The sequence below is a fragment of the Chelon labrosus genome (assembly GCF_963514085.1).
Source record: "Chelon labrosus genome assembly, chromosome: 9".
In the NCBI taxonomy this organism is placed as follows: Eukaryota; Metazoa; Chordata; class Actinopteri; order Mugiliformes; family Mugilidae; genus Chelon; species Chelon labrosus.
The window spans coordinates 19,551,104-19,569,250 of record NC_140359.1 but is presented as its reverse complement, the minus strand read 5'-3'; the positions used below and the strand labels follow the sequence as shown (position 1 = coordinate 19,569,250).

The 18,147-nt window shown below is 43.1% G+C and overlaps 1 protein-coding gene across 1 annotated transcript; it reads left to right on the top strand.

The window, feature by feature from the left end:
* The first annotated feature begins 127 nt into the window (after positions 1-127).
* hsd17b3 (hydroxysteroid (17-beta) dehydrogenase 3) lies at positions 128-12,727 on the top strand. The gene is made up of 11 exons (XM_084551961.1): positions 128-1,338; positions 6,544-6,590; positions 6,840-6,915; positions 6,999-7,106; positions 7,220-7,287; positions 9,504-9,548; positions 9,659-9,693; positions 9,794-9,875; positions 9,964-10,029; positions 10,109-10,258; positions 10,348-12,727. The coding sequence occupies exons 1-11, from the start codon at positions 1,188-1,190 to the stop codon at positions 10,501-10,503; spliced, it is 984 nt and encodes a 327-aa protein (XP_084408087.1). The 5' UTR covers positions 128-1,187; the 3' UTR covers positions 10,504-12,727.
* The last annotated feature ends 5,420 nt before the right edge of the window (positions 12,728-18,147 follow it).

The window sequence follows — 18,147 nt, the reverse complement described above, 5'->3', positions numbered from 1 at the left end:
GCAGGATCATTGCAGAAAATATAACATAATATAGTCATGAACTGCTTTTTCTTTGGTGAGCAAAAAAAAAATGTTATGCAGGGAAGTGACTGGACTTGACAGTGTTAGGTTTAGGGTTAGGACAGGATTGACAGGATTTTCAGAAGTCAGATTTTGGTGATTTTCCAAGAAAGGGCTAAGGGCTAAATCTCCCTGCTGTTGTTTTTCACGCTCCACTAATCCTTATCATGTTCCCTTTGTATTTAATTTTATTTTCTGAGAACAGAAACCCAATCTACAGCTGAAGACCGTGTCTTAACATGCAAAGCTTAAAGGTAGCATAGCTGTCCAATTGGCTGGCTGATGACGTAAAAACTGAAAAAGAGTCCAACCTCCCAGGATTGTGCTTTATCCCTTGAACAGGAAGAGTCCTCTGGTGTTGTCAGCTTCTACTTGTGTATTTGTGTATTCGCTTCACTGAGGCTGAAAAGCCCCAAAATACAGAACTATTTAAAGATTCCTCTGGCTAAACCTGCAGTGAAATTATGTCTTCGGGGACATAATGAGGAAAAAGCTTCTGCAGCAAGACGAGATTTGAGTAGATCAGCGAATTTCTGGGCAAAAAGTTTTTGAATTTTTTAAACACTTTTTTAAACCCAGAACTTGTCTCTGTGCTTGCCAAGGATCTACAGTCGCCCCAGAGATTATTCAGCCCTCTTTACTCTGTACACGATTCATCGCATTGTTAATTTCACTTTAAAATGACTTTCTCCCTTCACGCTACACAACGTCGCCCAAACACAAAGTAAAAACTGTTTCACGGTAATGCAGGTTTTGGATTTTCTTAAAAAGCAAAAACCTAAATCTCTCATTTACTAAAGTTTTCAGATGCTTCGATTGATGTGGGGCTCTGCCACACAGACTCTGTGACAGATAGATAGACAAACTGGTGGATTGTAGGAAGATAGATAACTTGTTAGCACTGCAACTGCTTACACTGTGTGTTTGCATGCAAGTCAGATAGAGTGAGAGTCTCTGTGTGTGTGTGTGTGTGCATATGTGTGTGGAAATGTTCTTGAAGTGGGAGTGTCCTCATGCAGAGTTAGACACTCTGTCTGTCAGTCTTTGTCACAGGACTAAAAACTTCCTCCTACGGTGGACGCAGACACAGAGAGGCTGCAGTCCCGAGTTTGCTGTGTTTGAAAAGCATGGATTTGATGGAAAGGTTCTTTGTCGCTCTCGGGGCTGCAGTTGTTGTCTACTATGGAACGAAACTGCTGCTTTTCAGTAGGATGCTTCTGCCAAAACTTTGGTTTCCGCTGACAGAAACTTTCTTTACTTCTATGGGAGAGTGGGCAGGTGAGGCGCATGTGTGTGTGTGTGTGTGCAGGTATGTATGCGTGCACTGACACATGATGAAGTCCAAGTGCACGCCTAACGATTTACACATAGCAGAATGTGCCTGGACATGTAGAGATAATGAACAAAAACAGATGTTTACTCTAGATCACTGATGGATGTAGGAAAAACTATTACAGTTACTTTTAAACGATATGTGTGTAACACAAGAAACTGAAGATTTGCAAGCTCAGGCTAGTTCAAACTTTTCACTGTTACCCAAGATTGCACTTGTGTAACATTGAACCAAAGGAGACAAGTCATGACTATCCCTTTTGAAGCAGTTTATTCATTCCCACTTAACGGTTGCTTACAGCGTAGCCGATTTAACATCAGTCATTAAATAAGTTCAAAACAACTTGCAATCTGAGTTCGTCTGAGAAATGTATGCTGAATAATTATACGCCGCAGTGGGGAAAACTGGTTTGACTGGAAGCAGAAGAACACTGATTACACAGGGGAGAGCAAGAAAAACATTGTGATCTGAACTGACTGCTATAAAATAAACCTCAGGAGTAAATCACCTGAGGGCCTCTATGTCAATTTACGCTTCATTAATGTCTAACTGCTGCAAAGGAGAACAGTTTTACTCAAAAACCTAAACTTTCACTGAAGCTCACTGCTCAGACTCCCTGTAACATTCCTCTGCAGGTCCCAAAGCTGTCTCAATGGCTTAGAAGATTGCATTTGGCATCTTCCGAAGAGGTTATTCAGTCTCCCACAGTGCTAAAAGAGGCCTCATGAAAAAAAAAAAACACACACAGAGAGAATACTAGGCTGATCTTTCCTTTCTCTACTAAGCCCACTTTCATTCCATTCCAGCACAGAAGAACAACATCAGAACAGTATGTTCTAGGCTGCATTAACCCCGGCCCTCTTCATTCATGCCACTCTTTACAATTTTAAAATCAGATTTGCACGAGTTTGTGTTCCTTTTCAGTTTTCAAGTGGCCTAAGATGCATTGCGTGTTGCAAAAATATTGAACACACAGGTACATAGAGAATTGTTACAACATTTATGCATGTGTGTGTTAAGAATTAATGAAATGAATTATTTCAATGAGGTGTAATTTGTAAAAATGAAAAAAAACACAAAAAAAAAAAACACACACACCCGGTGCATTTATTGTGGTCAGATATACAATTATGGGGTGGAATCCTCCACACGGTACTTGTTTCGTGTACAATGTAAGAAGTGATTGCATTTTCCTTTCCTAAACAGGTTAATGTCACGAGCAAATGCGACGTCACATAAGGACAGGCTTGTCTGCAGCCGCGTGATATCTATGCATGCATTTTCTCTAGTCTTGTCTCTTGTCATGTAGAAGTGGACGCACCTGCATTATCTATAAGTTCAGGAACACACATCATATCGAGTGATTGCGAAGTCACTCTTTGTTGGGTTGTTGTTTCTTGTCTCTGGTGGCCAGCAGTATTCGTAATTCGCTTATCTGCTTCTCTTAACAGGGAGCAGTAAACTCAATCAGGATATGGTAATCGTGGGAAGAACTGTGGGGAAACAATGGAGTCTGGATAAACATGAACTTTAGAAGCACCCTTGCAAAATTGGCCTCTGGCTTCAAATTTTTTTCTAAATCCCCATGTTGACCGTGTTCAGTTCACGACGTCAGCACTAAGAAATTTACGCCTCTTAAACGAAACCAACAGGGAGTGTCACGATGAATGGTTTCTACCGAAAAAACAACAACAAATGTAACATGAGCTATCGCAATACACTATGTGTCATTTCATTTAAATTCAATACTGTACAGGGCAATGTTTTGTCGGAGTATAGTTGAGGTTTAACACTATCCTTTTAACTGGCCAGTGGGACTCTGTGCCACTCTGTGAAAAAAAAGCCAGCATGAACTCATTTGCATAAAGCTCATGTCCCAGACTCTTTTGAAAGTGTTCCGATTATTGTGTGCTTGTGTATTCGCTTCACTGACGCTGAAAAGCCCCAAAATACAGAACTATTTAAAGATTCCTCTGGCTAACCCTGCAGTGAAATTATGTATTCGGGGACATAATAGGAAAAATGTTGCTCTGTTATCTTTTTACAATGGAAAACTGACAGCTGCAAAATCGGAATGATTATTCAACTGCCGTAATAATCTATTCCTAGTAGATAGAACTTCCTCCTGAGCACATTCGTGCCGCCGTCTTTGGCCAAGATGTCCAAGATGTGGCAATGCAACATCATCAAAGTGAGGAAGTAAAAAACTTTCAGGGGAGCAGTTTCAATACAAACACTGTCTCGGATTCTGTTCCAAAAGAAGTATTCCCACTGCTGCTCATTTGCAGCTGTCTGGTAGCCAATCGTGGTTAGAACAAAGAGTAATGCTGGACAGTTTTGGGATGTTTGGGTTGCTTGGAGACTAAATATTGCAGATATAAATGTTTCGGTCTAAAACTATGGTCCACCCATAGTTTTAGTTTTATTTGTCCAGGGTGATATGTAGTACGGTATAATAATGCCCCTGCATAAATAAAAGTGATTTTTGTTGGGCACTATGTAAACTGTCCCCATCCAGAGGAAACTGATTCTCCAAACAAGTGTTGCCACTGATTCCATTTTCCAGTGTCATTTTAATATTACTGTTGGGAGAACAATGAAAGCACATGGGCAAATATTTTGCATGAATAGTTACCGCTACAGGTGATAACAAACCAACCTTGTAAGTCATATACACTGCCTGGCCAAAAAGAAGTTGCCACCAAAACAAAAAAAAAGGTCACGCACTCTATTATTTTGTTGGACCGCCTTTATCTTTGATTACAGCAGGCATTCGCTGTGGCATTGTTTCTGTAATGTCACCAGATTTATTTCCATCCAGTGTTGCATTCATTTTCTCACCAAGATCTGGTACTGATGATGGGAGAGTCTGACCACTGCACAAAGCCTTCTTCAGCACATCCCAAAGATTCTCAATGGGGTTAAGGTGAAGATGATGCTCCCTGAACGACTCTTTCACAATTTGAGCCCCATGAATCCTGGCATTGTCATCTTGGAATATGCCCGTGAACATCAGGGAAGGAAAAATCCACTGATGGAATAACCTGGTCATTCAGTATATTCAGGTAGTCAGCTGACCTCATTCTTTGCTGAACCTAGACCTGAGCAACTGCAGCAACCCCAGATCATAGCACTGCCCCCACAGGCTTGAACAGTAGACACTAGGCATGATGGGTGCATCACTTCATCTGCCTCCCTTCTTATCCTGATGCCCCCATCACTCTGGAACAGGGTAAATGTGGACTCACCAGACCACATTCCATTGCTTCAGAATCTTTTCTTAAGGCTACACAGCTGTTCAGTCCCAATCCCTTAATTTCCCTTCGCATTGTGTGTGAATGCTCTTTCTTTCACTATTAAACATAGCCCTGAGTTCTACTGTTGTTTGTCATTGATTTGATTTCACCAAACATTTCAGTGATCACCGATCAATCAGGATTTTTTTCCGACCACGTTTCTTCCTCCAAGACGATGGTTCCCCACTATCCCTCCAGTTTTTAATAATGCGTTGGACAGTTCTTAACCCAATTTTAGCAGTTTCTTCAATCTCCTTAGATGTTTTCTCTGCTTGATGCATGCCAATGATTTGACCCTTCTCAAACAGACTAACATTTTTCCCATGACCACGGGATGTGTCTTTCAGCATGGTTGTTTTAGAAATGAGAAGCTACTCATTGCATCAGTTGGGGTTAAATAACTTGTTGCCAGCTGAAAGATTATCACCCACGCAGTAATTATCCAATAGGAGGCTTAGTTAAATCCAGGTGGCAACTTTTTTTTTTTTGGCCAGGCAGTGTATATTCCAGTAAATGTGCTAAAACTTTTTTTTTTTTTTTACAACTACCCCAATGTTACTTTTGTTACCCCAAAGTCATAAATATACAATTGTGTGATTGTAAGCTGCGTTAAGTTCAAGATGGACGTTTAATTCAAATTTTAGTTGCCGCGGGGCAAGGGAAGTATGCCAACCATAACCCCAACCTTCTAGAAAACCGTCTCATGTTTCAGCTTTACAGCAAACCAACAAACCCTCAAAAAACCACAGGTTGTTGAACTGACCCTCAACATGAGATTTGAGCTTTGTCAGTTATAACGTACATACATCATAGGTAATCCAGAGACAACTACGGCCCTAGACAAAAAAATCCACACAGAACTTGGACACGCTGCTCTGCTGGATGAGTTAACTTATGTTCATATCAAAGAAAGGATGAAATAATGTGACGCCATAGTGGAAATCATTTTATTCAAATGTCTCTACCCCATAGTTAAGGCAGAGATTAGTCACATTCAGTTTGCTATTTACTTTCAATTAACTTAACACAGTCTTGTTGGCTTTTCTCCTCTTTCACTTTGAAATGGGTGCCATTGTTGTACAGAACTAATTTAAATAGCACATGACATGTAATAGAACTGAGTGTGCAGTGTTGTGTCAGGTGGGGGATCCTTAGGGAGGTATCCTACTCTCATCAAAAAACACAGACCATTGCAGCTGCTGCAGTTTTTCCGCCTCCAGAAGCCCGTCTATTATCCTGATACACATTCAACCCTTTGTGCCTGAAAGTAGTGAAGAGGGTGAGTCCCATCATCGGGGCTGGGAAGAAAATCTGAGAGCTTTAAGCACTAAAGAAGCAGGCAGACCCTGTCTGTTTCTCAACAAATTCCTTATCGGAACTGGGGAACAAGCTGTTTTAGAACAGCCTGTTAGAACGGAGTGGGTTGGGTATACAGTAGGGCAAATAAATACAAATACAATCCTAGCCTTTTCAGAAGTGAGTCACAGTGCCCTGGGGTGGCCCAGTGTGACGCCTCACAGCTAGAAGGTTCCGGGTTCGAATCCACCAGACCGACTGGGGCCCTTCTGTGTGGAGCTTGCATGTTCTCTCTGAATCTGTGTGGGTTCTCTCCGGGTACTCCGGCTTCCTCCCATTGTCCAAAGACAAGCTCGTTAGGATAATTGGTGATTCTAAATTGGCCTTAGGGTGTACCCCGCCTCTCGCCCGATGACAGCTGGGATAGGCTCCGGCCCCTTCACAGGACAAGCAGTCACAGAAGATGAATGAATGATTGAATGAGTCACAGTGCCCCTAGTGGTTGGGATAAGAACAGCAGGAGAACACACGTAACTCTCATCCTTGCATCTGTTTCAGTGGTGACTGGGGCATCAGAAGGCATAGGAAGAGCATATGCACATAAAGTAAGTGATTGTTTCAATAGCATGTTTGCGTTAGATTGTATGATATTTGTGATCATGAAACTCAAATATGGAAGACTAAAGCTGCAGCTTCAATATGATGTTATCTAGACAAAATCTGAACCTGGAGTTTTTCGTTTTGTTTTTTTTTGTCCAGTTGGTTAATGCCGGTTAAAGTTTTATCATACTTTATTTTATTTATTCAAGTTTCATTTATATTTATTTATCCTCCTCTCCACTGTTGCTGCTCAGCTGGCCGAGCGAGGGATGAACGTGATCATCATGAGCAGAACCAAAGATAGGCTGGATCAGGTGGCCAAGGAAATAGGTAACGTTCTGCTGCGCTTCCAAAGCATCTAAACGCCGTTCGTCACCTGCAAGAATACATAATGTCCTTTTCATCCTTCGCAGGTGACAGCACGGGGCAGCAGGTGAAAGTGATGGTAACAGACTTCACAAACGAAAATATCTTTGGGGAAATTGAAGATCAGCTGAAGGACCTCAACATTGGGGTTTTAGGTCTGGTTTTTATTTGTTCTCGCACCTAATGTGAAACATTACTGCATGCACATACTCAAGAATTCAGTGTTCAAGATTGTAGCATGTTAAAATGTGTCTTGTTTCTATCCCAGTCAACAACGTAGGCATGCTGCCCAGCATCATCCCCTGCAGGTTCCTTGAGTCTGAGGAGCTGGACAAGGTCAGTGGTACCTCTGCAGCTACTACTTGGTGCCTTGTGAAGTTTTCTTGAGAATCACTGCCTCCACCCAGCGCCAGTCTATAATTATTTGCTAGCTACAGCATCTTTGTCTCCTCTGACTTTAAATGGCAAATTGACATTGGCATGTACATCGGCAAAAAGTGTGTGAATCCCACTGGCAGACAGAGTTTGCATGAACCCTACATGTTTGTGTACACACAGAAGCATGACCAGATTCAGAAAACTTTGTCCCCGGGAGACAATTTAAGGCACATGTGTGCAGCATGACGTGCAAGAGCAAGACACTTTTAAGGAACAAAGAAGAGAGAAGCAGGATAGCTTTGGGGATGAAGGTGGCCTTCCTCCTCTGAGTTCTGCAGGTGAGGCACTGGAGCTGACGTCCAGAGGGAAGCCGCTCAAATGCTGAGTTGAAGACGTGTCTTTGAGGGCTCTTTGATGATCTTGCCCGCTAAGCTGAGTGTCTGTTGGTTGTGTATGTGTGGGAGAGTTCCCAGAAGCAGGCCAATGATCTTTGAGCACACCGCAACAGTGCTCTGCGGTCGGTTTCAGTTTTGGAGGCTGATGGACCGGAACCAGCAGGTTATGGAGAGAGTAATGATGCTCTCAATGACACTGTAATAAAAAAGTCAGTAGAATGTCTTTGCTGACGCCAAAGGAGCTGAGTTTCCTCAGGAAGTATTGCTGTCGCTGACACCCGCTGTGTTGGAGGGGAAATTTCAGCAGGTTGTCAAAGGTGGTGCCCAGATATTTAATAAATAACCTACAGGCTGTTTTTTTTATTTTTTATTTTTTATTTTATTTGCACTACTCCATTAACAAATTACTTTTTACATTTATCCTAGTCCCGTCCTGCATTTACACACCTAGCCCTACAGCCATGCAGCATGTGGTTCCCTTATTTGTAGTGTCAGAGAGTGGTCCACAGCAGCAGTAACATCATCATTACTGTAAAAATGGTACACTATATTACCAAAAGTATTCGCTCACCCATTCAAATGATCAGAATCAGGTGTTCTAATCACTTGGCCTGGCCCCAGGTGTATAAATTCAAGCACTCAGGCATGCAGACTGTGAAACAAGACATTTGTGAAAGAATGGGCCGCTCTCAGGAGCTCAGTGAATTCCAGTGTGGAACTGTCATAGGATGCCACTTGTGCAACAAATCCAGTCGTGAAATTTCCTCGCTCCTAAATATTCCACAGTCAACTGTCAGCTCTATTATAACAAAATGGAAGTGTTTGGGAAAAACAGCAACTCAGCCACGAAGTGGTAGGCCACGTAAAGTGACGGAGAGGGGTCAGCGGATGCTGAAGCGCATAGTGCAAAGAGGTCGCCGACTTTCTGCACAGTCAATTGCTACAGAGCTACAAACTTCATGTGACCTTCAGATTAGCCCAAGTACAGTACGCAGAGAGCTTCATGGAATGGGTTTCCATGGCCGAGCAGCTGCAGCCAAGCCACACATCACCAAGTGCAATGCAAGGCGTCGGATGCAATGGTGTAAAGCACGCCGCCACTGGCCTCTAGAGCAGTGGAGACGCGTTCTCTGGAGTGATGAATCACGCTTTACCATCTGGCAATCTGATGGACGAGTCTGGGTTTGGAGGTTGCCAGGAGAACGGTACATTTCAGATTGCATTGTGCCAACTGTGAAATTTGGTGGAGGAGGAATTATGGTATGGGGTTGTTTTTCAGGAGCTGGGCTTGGCCCCTTAGTTCCAGTGAAAGGAACATTGAATGCTTCAGGATACCAAAACATTTTGGACAATTCCATGCTCCCAACCTTGTGGGAACAGTTTGGAGCGGGCCCCTTCCTCTTCCAAGTCTGGTGTGGATGAACTTGACTGGCCTGCACAGAGTCCTGACCTGAACCCGATAGAACACCTTTGGGATGAATTAGAGCGGAGACTGAGAGCCAGGCCTTCTCGACCAACATCAGTGTGTGACCTCACCAATGCGCTTTTGGAAGAATGGTCAAAAATTCCTATAAACACTCTCCTCAACCTTGTGGACAGTCTTCCCAGAAGAGTTGAAGCTGTAATAGCTGCAAAAGGTGGACCGACATCATATTGAATTCTATGAGTTAGGAATGGGATGGCACTTCAGTTCATAGAATGAGTAAAGGCAGGTGAGCGAATACTTTTGATAATATAGTGTATCATAACCATATACATATCATCCTTTTTTGCTTTCAGACAATTACAAAGGTGATAAACTGCAATGTGAAAACAATGGCCCAGGTAAGAGTGATAATAGACTTCAATAGCTGACCACAGCAATAGTTCCCGTCTTTCCCAATGTGACCTAAACATCGTTCTTGTCTTAAATATGAACTTTTTTTTGTCTCCAGATGTGCAAAATAATCCTTCCAGGCATGGAGAGCAGGTTTCCTACACACGTTTTCTTCATTACATGCAATGTGTGACGCAGTACAGTCATAACATGCTGTAAAATACAGTATTTGTTGGTTTTTCTGCTTCTGCAGGGGAAAAGGCTTGATTTTAAATATTTCGTCTGGAATAACCTCCATCCCATGCCCCCTGTACACCCTATATGCATCGTCCAAGGTAAATTCAGCAGCACCAGTACACTTCTAGACCTCTAGTCCTGTTGTATGCCCTCTCATGCTTTGATTGAATTTGCGTTCCTGTATAGGTGTTTGTGGAGCGATTTTCCCAAGGTCTGCAAGCTGAATACAAAGATAAAGGACTAATTATACAGGTACACTGATGCTCATTCAGACTCCACCTCAAGGTAGAGGTGCATCTTTAAAATAAAAATAATTTCTTTGTTCTCCCAGGCAGTGGCTCCGTTTGGGGTCTCGACTCGAATGGCAGGTTACCAGAAAACTAATACAGTGACACTGTCACCAGAAGACTTCGTAAAAAGCTCCCTGCAGTACGTCCGAACCGGAGACAAAACAAACGGCAGCCTCTGTCACTTGGTTCTGGTAAGATGTACGGGCGCGAATGACTGATAATGTCAAAAAAAGAGGCAACAGACTTGTGGTTACAAGTGTGTGACTGTGTGTGTGTACAGGGCTGGATACTGCAGTCTATTCCTCCCAAGATCCTCCAGGCAGAGTTCATCCTACGCAGAGCACAGGACTACGTGAAGGAGCGAGCAGCAAAGAAGGGTCTGACTCAAGCATCGAGAGCATCTTTGGAAAACGGTCGGAGCAAATGTACGCGTTAAATAATGTGAAGACGCCTGGCTCCTTAATAATAATACTGCATATGTGCCTGTGTGCGAAGTAGGCGTGTATAGTGTTTGTATTGTGAAGTGGCATTGTAAAGTGGGCATTTTGTGTTCGTACATTTGTCTATATGTGAGGCTACTTTTTGGACCTTTGAGATGGATGGATGGATGGATGGATGGATGGATGGACGGATGGATGGACGGACGGACGGACGGACGGATAGATAGATGGATAGATGGATAGATAGATGGGGTATTTGTGTATAATCAGATTTTGTAACATTGTGGGTGACCTCAGGAAAGCAGCTTTAAAAATGTCACGTTTTCAATCCTGCTTTATTCCAAATCTGCTGAACCTTATTTTACAGTGGAGAAAATGATATTGACTGACATTCAGGCCAGTGCCCCGAAGGACACAGAGTTTGACACAGTGAGCTGCTCAGTTTTACTGAAAGTGTATTAGCTCCTTGAGTGTAGTATTTAAATGTTGTGTGTCAAAAGCATACGTTTTTACGCTTTTTTATTTTTTATGGAGCGATCTGTGAATTCACGAGACAGAAGTCATCGTGTGTCTTGATTTATGTCACAAGTTGTAGCAATCGAGGGAAAGACCCAAACGCAAGGACACACACACAGGTGACAGAGGGCCAGATGAAAGAATCTTTGTTTTAATGAAGCCTTGGTGTTAAGACAGCAAAAAGCGCTGCATGCAGAGTGAGGCAGGGTAATCCAAAAAGACAAGTACAGCTAAATGTGAAAGCCGATGCACCAAAAGAGAGACAAGACTCGGAAAACAATGAAGCACGGGGAGCTGAGCAGAAAGACCTGGAAAACTGTTTCTGTTGCAGAAAATGTTTGCCGAGTCAATACCATGCCATTTAGCATTAAACTAAACTTGCTAATGCATTCAAGCTTAAATCATTGTAAGCTCTGACGTCCTTTAAGAGTTAAAAATGAACGGTACATCACTGGATTTAATATATGCGACTAAATATTAATACAACTGGCGTGTGCGTGTGTTTATTTGTGTGAGTAGCCCTCGACATAAATCTTGCAAAGGATAATGAGTCTGGCGCCTGGTCTGCTGAAGCGTCCTGTTCTGTTAATTCATTCACCGCCTTACACACATCATTGTTGTTATAGGATGCACATGCACACACAGCCACACGCCTGCATGCATTCTCTGTTAGTGTCTAAATGGAGATGTTCCATACACATGGCGTCTTCCTTAATCCTAATAATAAAACTGATAAACACCATTTGAAGGGTTAACTTTGTGGGGCTCAAACAAAGAACACCTGGATACAAGCACACTATTAACTGTCTTCAGCGTCATTTGTTCCCCCTCCCAAATGGAAGAAACATTTCCTGACATGAATACACCGCCAGACCACACTGTCAGTCACCGTTCTGACGCACAAAAGCAGAGGAGGAACGCATGAGCCTCTACGCGCTTCCTGAGAAGCGAGACTACACCGGAGACCTGGGTTTTGATATCCTGCTGCATGCAGGATGATGTACAGTGTTTAAAGAACTCGCCCGCGCGCGTACAGCGCAGACGCACACAATCGCGGGAATTAGTACGTCCTAGAGAGAGACGTCTGACTGAGAACAGACACTAATCACGGGGTGACCGGTGTGTTTAGACAGCCACGATGAACGATCCTCCCCGTGAGAGGCAGAGCAGGGAATAGAAAAAGAGTAAGAGAGAGAAGGAGGAGGATGGAGGGCCTGCGTGACCCTGAGCTCAGATGATCCATGCCTGGTCTGACTGTTTGAAAAAGGCAAAGAATAAAAACTCAAACTTCAATTAAGAATAGTCTTTGGTTGGCCCAATGGAAAATCTTTAACGCAACGACTGAAGGAATATATTGTACGCTTATTTTGCCTACAACAGACCTGAAATTTATTTCTTTTGTAAGGAGTTGTCATAACATTATGACCACCGTCCTAAAATTGTGTAAGTCTGCCTTGCGCCTCTAAACAGTTTTGACTTATCAGTGGACATGAGCCTTCTGAGGGTGTCCTGTGGTGTCTGGCAACAGGATGTTGTTAGTGGAGGGGCCTTTGGGTCCTATGGGTTGAGGGGAGGGGCCTCTGTGGATCATCCCACAGATACTTGATCAGTTTGGGATCTAGTGAATTTGGAGGCCAGGTCAACACCTTGTGCTGTTGAGTCGTTCCTAAACCATTTTTGTGTGGTTGTGTCAGGCTGCATCCTGCTGGGGATGGCTGCTGCCATCAAGGAGTGTCATTGCTATGGGGTGGGGGTGCCTGGTCTGGTCTAGGTGGGTGCTACATGTCTAAGTAAGATCCATATGAATGCCAGTTCCAAGAGTTTCCCAGCAGAACATTGAATTGTCACAAGATGGTCAATGTTATTTACTTCTCCTGTCAGTGGTTTTAACGTTATGGCTGATCAGTGTACATAGTCTCTTGCACTATCGTGGCAGGTTTTTGCATATTTGGCTTCTTCACATGACACTTTATCCATAACTGATAAATATGACCTTTACTTTTTGATAATTTTATGAAGCAAACAAACATGTTTTCAAAAGGTCCATGATTGATCAAAATTTTAGTATTTAAACATTTAATACAGAAAGGTCCACGCTTAGATGGTGTGCTTTTGTCAGCAGTAGACGACAACTTAAAATAGATAAATAAATTATGATACCCAACGTGGAGTTTTGTGTATTCTTCTAAGTGGTGCACACACAAACAGAGTTTCAGATGAGGATCAGTTAAATTATTGAGTGCAATAAATGATTTGCATCCACGAATGAGGATTATGGCCTTCAGGGTAGTTGTGAAATTATCGGGGAAAAAATGTTCTGCAAATTGGCAAACATCAGGCACGGACATTTAGTGATTTTCTCCCACTTAGTTTTCTAAAACATGACTAGTTGTGCATCACTGATGACTTGATGATCCCACATGAGAAAAATAAACACCTACTTTATAAGATGATAATTTAAAATCTAATCATATCATGCTGTCGTAGTTAACATTTTTCTGTCGCATTAACTTTCCCAATCAGTAAACATTTGCTCCTTTAAAGGCACATGGAGTTTAAAAGAAAACAACTAAAACATAACTTTAAAACATTGACACGAGTGCCACATAATCATATTTGAAAATGATTTAAGAAAAGTAAAAATATATATATAAATAGCACATAAATAATGAAATAAATAAATAGTTGAAAGTAAGTGCACTGCAGTGTTGCCATGTTTGACAAAGGCAGACCAAAAGGTAGTTTAGGAGGTCAGTCTTCAGTCTGTACAACCCCAACACCCTTTCAGATCAGACCACTAGAAAGCCTACATATTTATTTTTTTTTTATCTTTTATCTTTCAAATCTAAACACAACGTTTGTGGTGTCAAGAAATTAATTAATTTATCTCGTGTGTGGTTTCCATTGACAAATATCACTGTGATCGCAGTAACAACTACGTCCACTAGAGGGCAGAAAACGAAAAGGTTTCATTTGGCCTTTTCTGCCAATTGTAAAATCCATCAGCAGCAGGGATGAACCTCTTCGTATAAACTGACCAAGTGTCATGTTATTTTCAGTTGATGATCTAAGTCAAAAACAGGATATACACCCCTGGATAACCCTGCTTTAATAAAGCCTTGTTTGAACTCCCTTTTAAGCTGCCTTTTTAATTTAGTTTTATCGCGCCATCTCCCCGCACCGCTGGGAATTTCCAGGAGATGCGTTATCTGTAATATTTGTGTAGCTGCATTTTCATAAAAGCTGCAGTCTGATCATTTTGTGTGTGCGTGTGTGTGTTACCTGTAGCTGGAAGCAAAAGTTGTTTACACTGGTTGCTCAAGAGCAGGGATTTTCCTCACCTGAGGTGATGTGCAATTTATTGGTGCCTGCACCTTTTAATTTACTGTTTCAAAGCATCTAACATCAAGCGAGGTTCTCCAAGCTGATGAGTTATTATTACAGTTTTAATTATGGCAGATAGACTGCGGGTGGGCAAGATGGTTGACTTTCTTTTAAAGCTTTAAAGCTCTTCTACATTTGTAGAATAATGGCTTTATCATCAGCGGGATCACATTATTAGAATAAACATTGAGTGAAAGCAGCTTCAGTGTGTCCAGCAGATGAGAGATTCATTAAAAAAAAAAAACTGGTCAATAGAAAGTCATTGTTCTCTTTTTAGAGGATGGCCATGGCTTAACATGGGTGGTCAGGGCTCAGAGGAGGCTTTCTTCACTCAGATTGCATGCGTCTATGTGTGCGAGCGGCGGGGTTGGAGAGGTGCTGCCTTTGAGGATGCTCTCCGTGTGACTCCTCTCTCCTCCCTGGACACCGACTGCTTGTTGTTTCAGCAAACAGAAAGGTCCACAGACGCTCCAAGACAAGCACGCGGCCACTGCAGCCCACCCAGGAGCCAAGGTCAGGACCAGTAACCTTCGCACACATGAACACACTAAACCTGTCTCGCAAAAAAAGGCTGACCCCAAGACTGGAACGCTTTCACTGATTATTGGAAAGCTATAAAGATCTGTAAAAGACATCATGCTTTTGACATATTTCCTTCACGGATGTCTCTCTCTGGCACAAAAACTAAAAAGCTGAGCTGAAATATTTCTGTGACATAATCGCCACTGAGCACATGGACATTTAGTGTCACACAGGACTTCCAGGCGTAATTATTTCTCACGGTGGTAATAATACCTGCCACTTCTCCGCCGTCCAGGGCGAGGGTCTTTGAAACTCAAGAAGATAATTGCAATCCTTCATCTGCTCCGGGCTGTCAGAGGGACGGGGGATGGACCGTCGGGCGATGGAAAGCAAACAAGACGATGGGACAAAAAGGCGACGTGATGTGGGGAAGAGAAAGTTTCCAAGAGATGGATGGATCGAAAAAAAAAAGGAAAAAGGGCAGTGACTTCTCTGATGGCTCGGTGCTCACATATGGCTGGGCTTTGCTTGTATAGCCTCACTTCAAGGCGAAGGGCCCTGCAAACATAAACAGTAGAGAGGCTGCAGCTGGAGCAGGGAGGCAGCCGCTTGCTTACCGAGACCTCTCTACACTAAACAATGGATCAAGTGACGCACGGGCCTTTGGCAGTGCAACAGAGACACGGGCGGCTCAGAAAAAGCCTTTCTTCTGTACGTTTATATCTCCGCTCTCTCAATATTTACCCCATGGGAAAACGCACAATTTTCCATTGCTTTTGTTCGGAAAGGGAACCAAAAGAGAGTAGACCTCCCTCCATTCCTGTCATCTCCTCCACCTTCAGCGGGGTCAGAAAAGACAAGTGTGTTTTTGGGGGGAACTTTTGAAAACAAGAAACTGTACTGTCAACACTCGCTGGGACTCGGTACATGCGCTGGAAGTGAAGAGATTTCCAAGTTTAGTTTTGCACCGTATCTCAATTCACTGCAATTCATTGATATTCAACCACCCACCCACCCACACATGCCTACTTCCAGCCGTGTTGGGGAGAAGCAAACAAAGTGAGGATTAGTCTCTCTTACTGCGTGAGTCACTGCATTCGAAACGCAACTTTGTAGGAGTGTGTGCGCATGTGTGCATCTGTGTTATATCTCTTTTATGACGGGGCACAATGGGGGAACGGAAGGGCCCAGGAGCCAGTGAATTAACCCAAATTACAGCTAACAGTTGCCCGGGTAACTGGATAGGAATGAGGGGCAAATGGTGTGTAATTTCCTAATGAAGGAGAAGTCTTTCTCTCGTCCTTTCCACATTTGGAGACCTCCTCTGCCTGTTACCGTAACAACGGGAGGACTCGGAGCCCCTCCAACGCGGCGGTTAACGCGCTGAGTCACCTTAACGTTGTTGTGTTTTTTTTTTTTGTTTTAGTAGTCCTTAGATACAAACCATTTATCGTGTTCCTGCATAAACATCTCTGACAGTCAGTTTTTAATTATTTAACCGTTCTCACTACATTATTGTAGTGAGATACATTACTGCAGCTCCTTGAAGGGAATTAAACACTTTTCCTTGACGCCTCAACTTTCCTCAATCTGTGACGGAGTACTAGCGATCGGATCCAGTTTGAAATCACATCAGTTTTTCGTGGGAGGTTCTCGTATCTATCTGCATTCCTGACTGTGTTGTCTTGAAAACCGAACTTTGCACAACTTTAGCCAAACATTAAAACAAGGACTTGATCGCAGTTGTGGGGCGTTGACATGCGTTCTAACAGGTTTAAACTACACTGGACATGTCCTAATCAAGCAGATATGAGCGTAAACTCTTTAAGTCACAGTGATATGGAAGCGATAGTGATATCAAAAAGTTCAGATGCTCACAAATGTTGGAATACAGCAGGTTGGCGAATACAGCACTGTAAGAGGAATGGTAGCCTCCACACTATGAGGTGAGGTCAGGAAGTTGAGTACAAGGATGAACTAGATTTGATCCAACTGCATTTGATAAGAATACAACCCAGATGTTAACATTCATTCATCTTCTGTAACCGCTTGACCTCTGGAGGGCCGCGGGGGGGGGGGGGGGGGGGGGGCTGGAGCCTATCCCAGCTGTCACTGGGCGAGAGGTGGGGACAGGGGTCGGGACCTTTGACGGGTCGCCAGTCTATCGCAGGGCCAACACAGAGAGATCAACAACCGCACTCACAGCTACGGCCAATTTAGAATCACCAATCAAGTGTGCGTTAAGAACTGCACAGGGGATTGTGGGGGGTTCTCTCCCAGATTTGGACTCGGTCCAAGCGAAACGGGTCCATAAGAGGGCCAACCGGATCGTTGCAGATCCCACCCACCTGGGCCATGGACTGTTTGTACCTCTCCCTTCACAGAAAAGGTACAGAAACATCAGAACCACAACCAACAGACTGAGAGACAGCCTCTTCCCTAGAGCTGTGAAATCAATCAATCTATTTTATTTTATTCTTATAGTGCTTCTATTGTTTTTATATTTGCCAGGAGCTACCACCAAAAATTTTGTTATGTTCTCACATTATGACAATAAAGGAGTCTTGATTAATGTGGGAGGAAGGCGGAGTACCTGGAGAGAACCCACAAAGACACAGGGAGATGCATACATGTAAACTCCACACCCAGAACCTTCTTGCTGTGAGGCATCAGTGCTAACCACCACACCACAGTGCCGCCCAGATGTTAACAAGATTAGAATATTTTACAGAAAAATACATCTTCTTTGCCATATAGCAAGAAATAACCATACACAGCCTGAAACGATACTTAAAAACGTCCCTTGCGCATGTGCACATTTTTATGCATTCGCTAATCAGAGACAGTTTTGCAGAGCGAACGCACGGAAACCTGAGCCGAAGACGACTGGAGGCCCGGGTCAGCGTGGGTCAACACACATTCACAGCTTTTTACAAATCAAATCAAACTAGGTGTCACAGCCTGGCCTTCTGCAAATAAACCTACAGGTCCGGGGGGCTGTCCATTCTTCTGCTCTACCTGAGGGGTCCAGCATTTAACAGACTTGAAAGACACCCAAGGTTATAGCGGCAGGAAATATAAACACGCTTCTCAGCCTGCCCTTGACTCTAAAAGACGAGAAGCTAATGGGAGGACTAAAAAATAACGCTTCTTTGGTGGCATTTCTTGTAGAAATTACACGGTATGTGATGGAATAAAATGCAATCATCAGAATGACC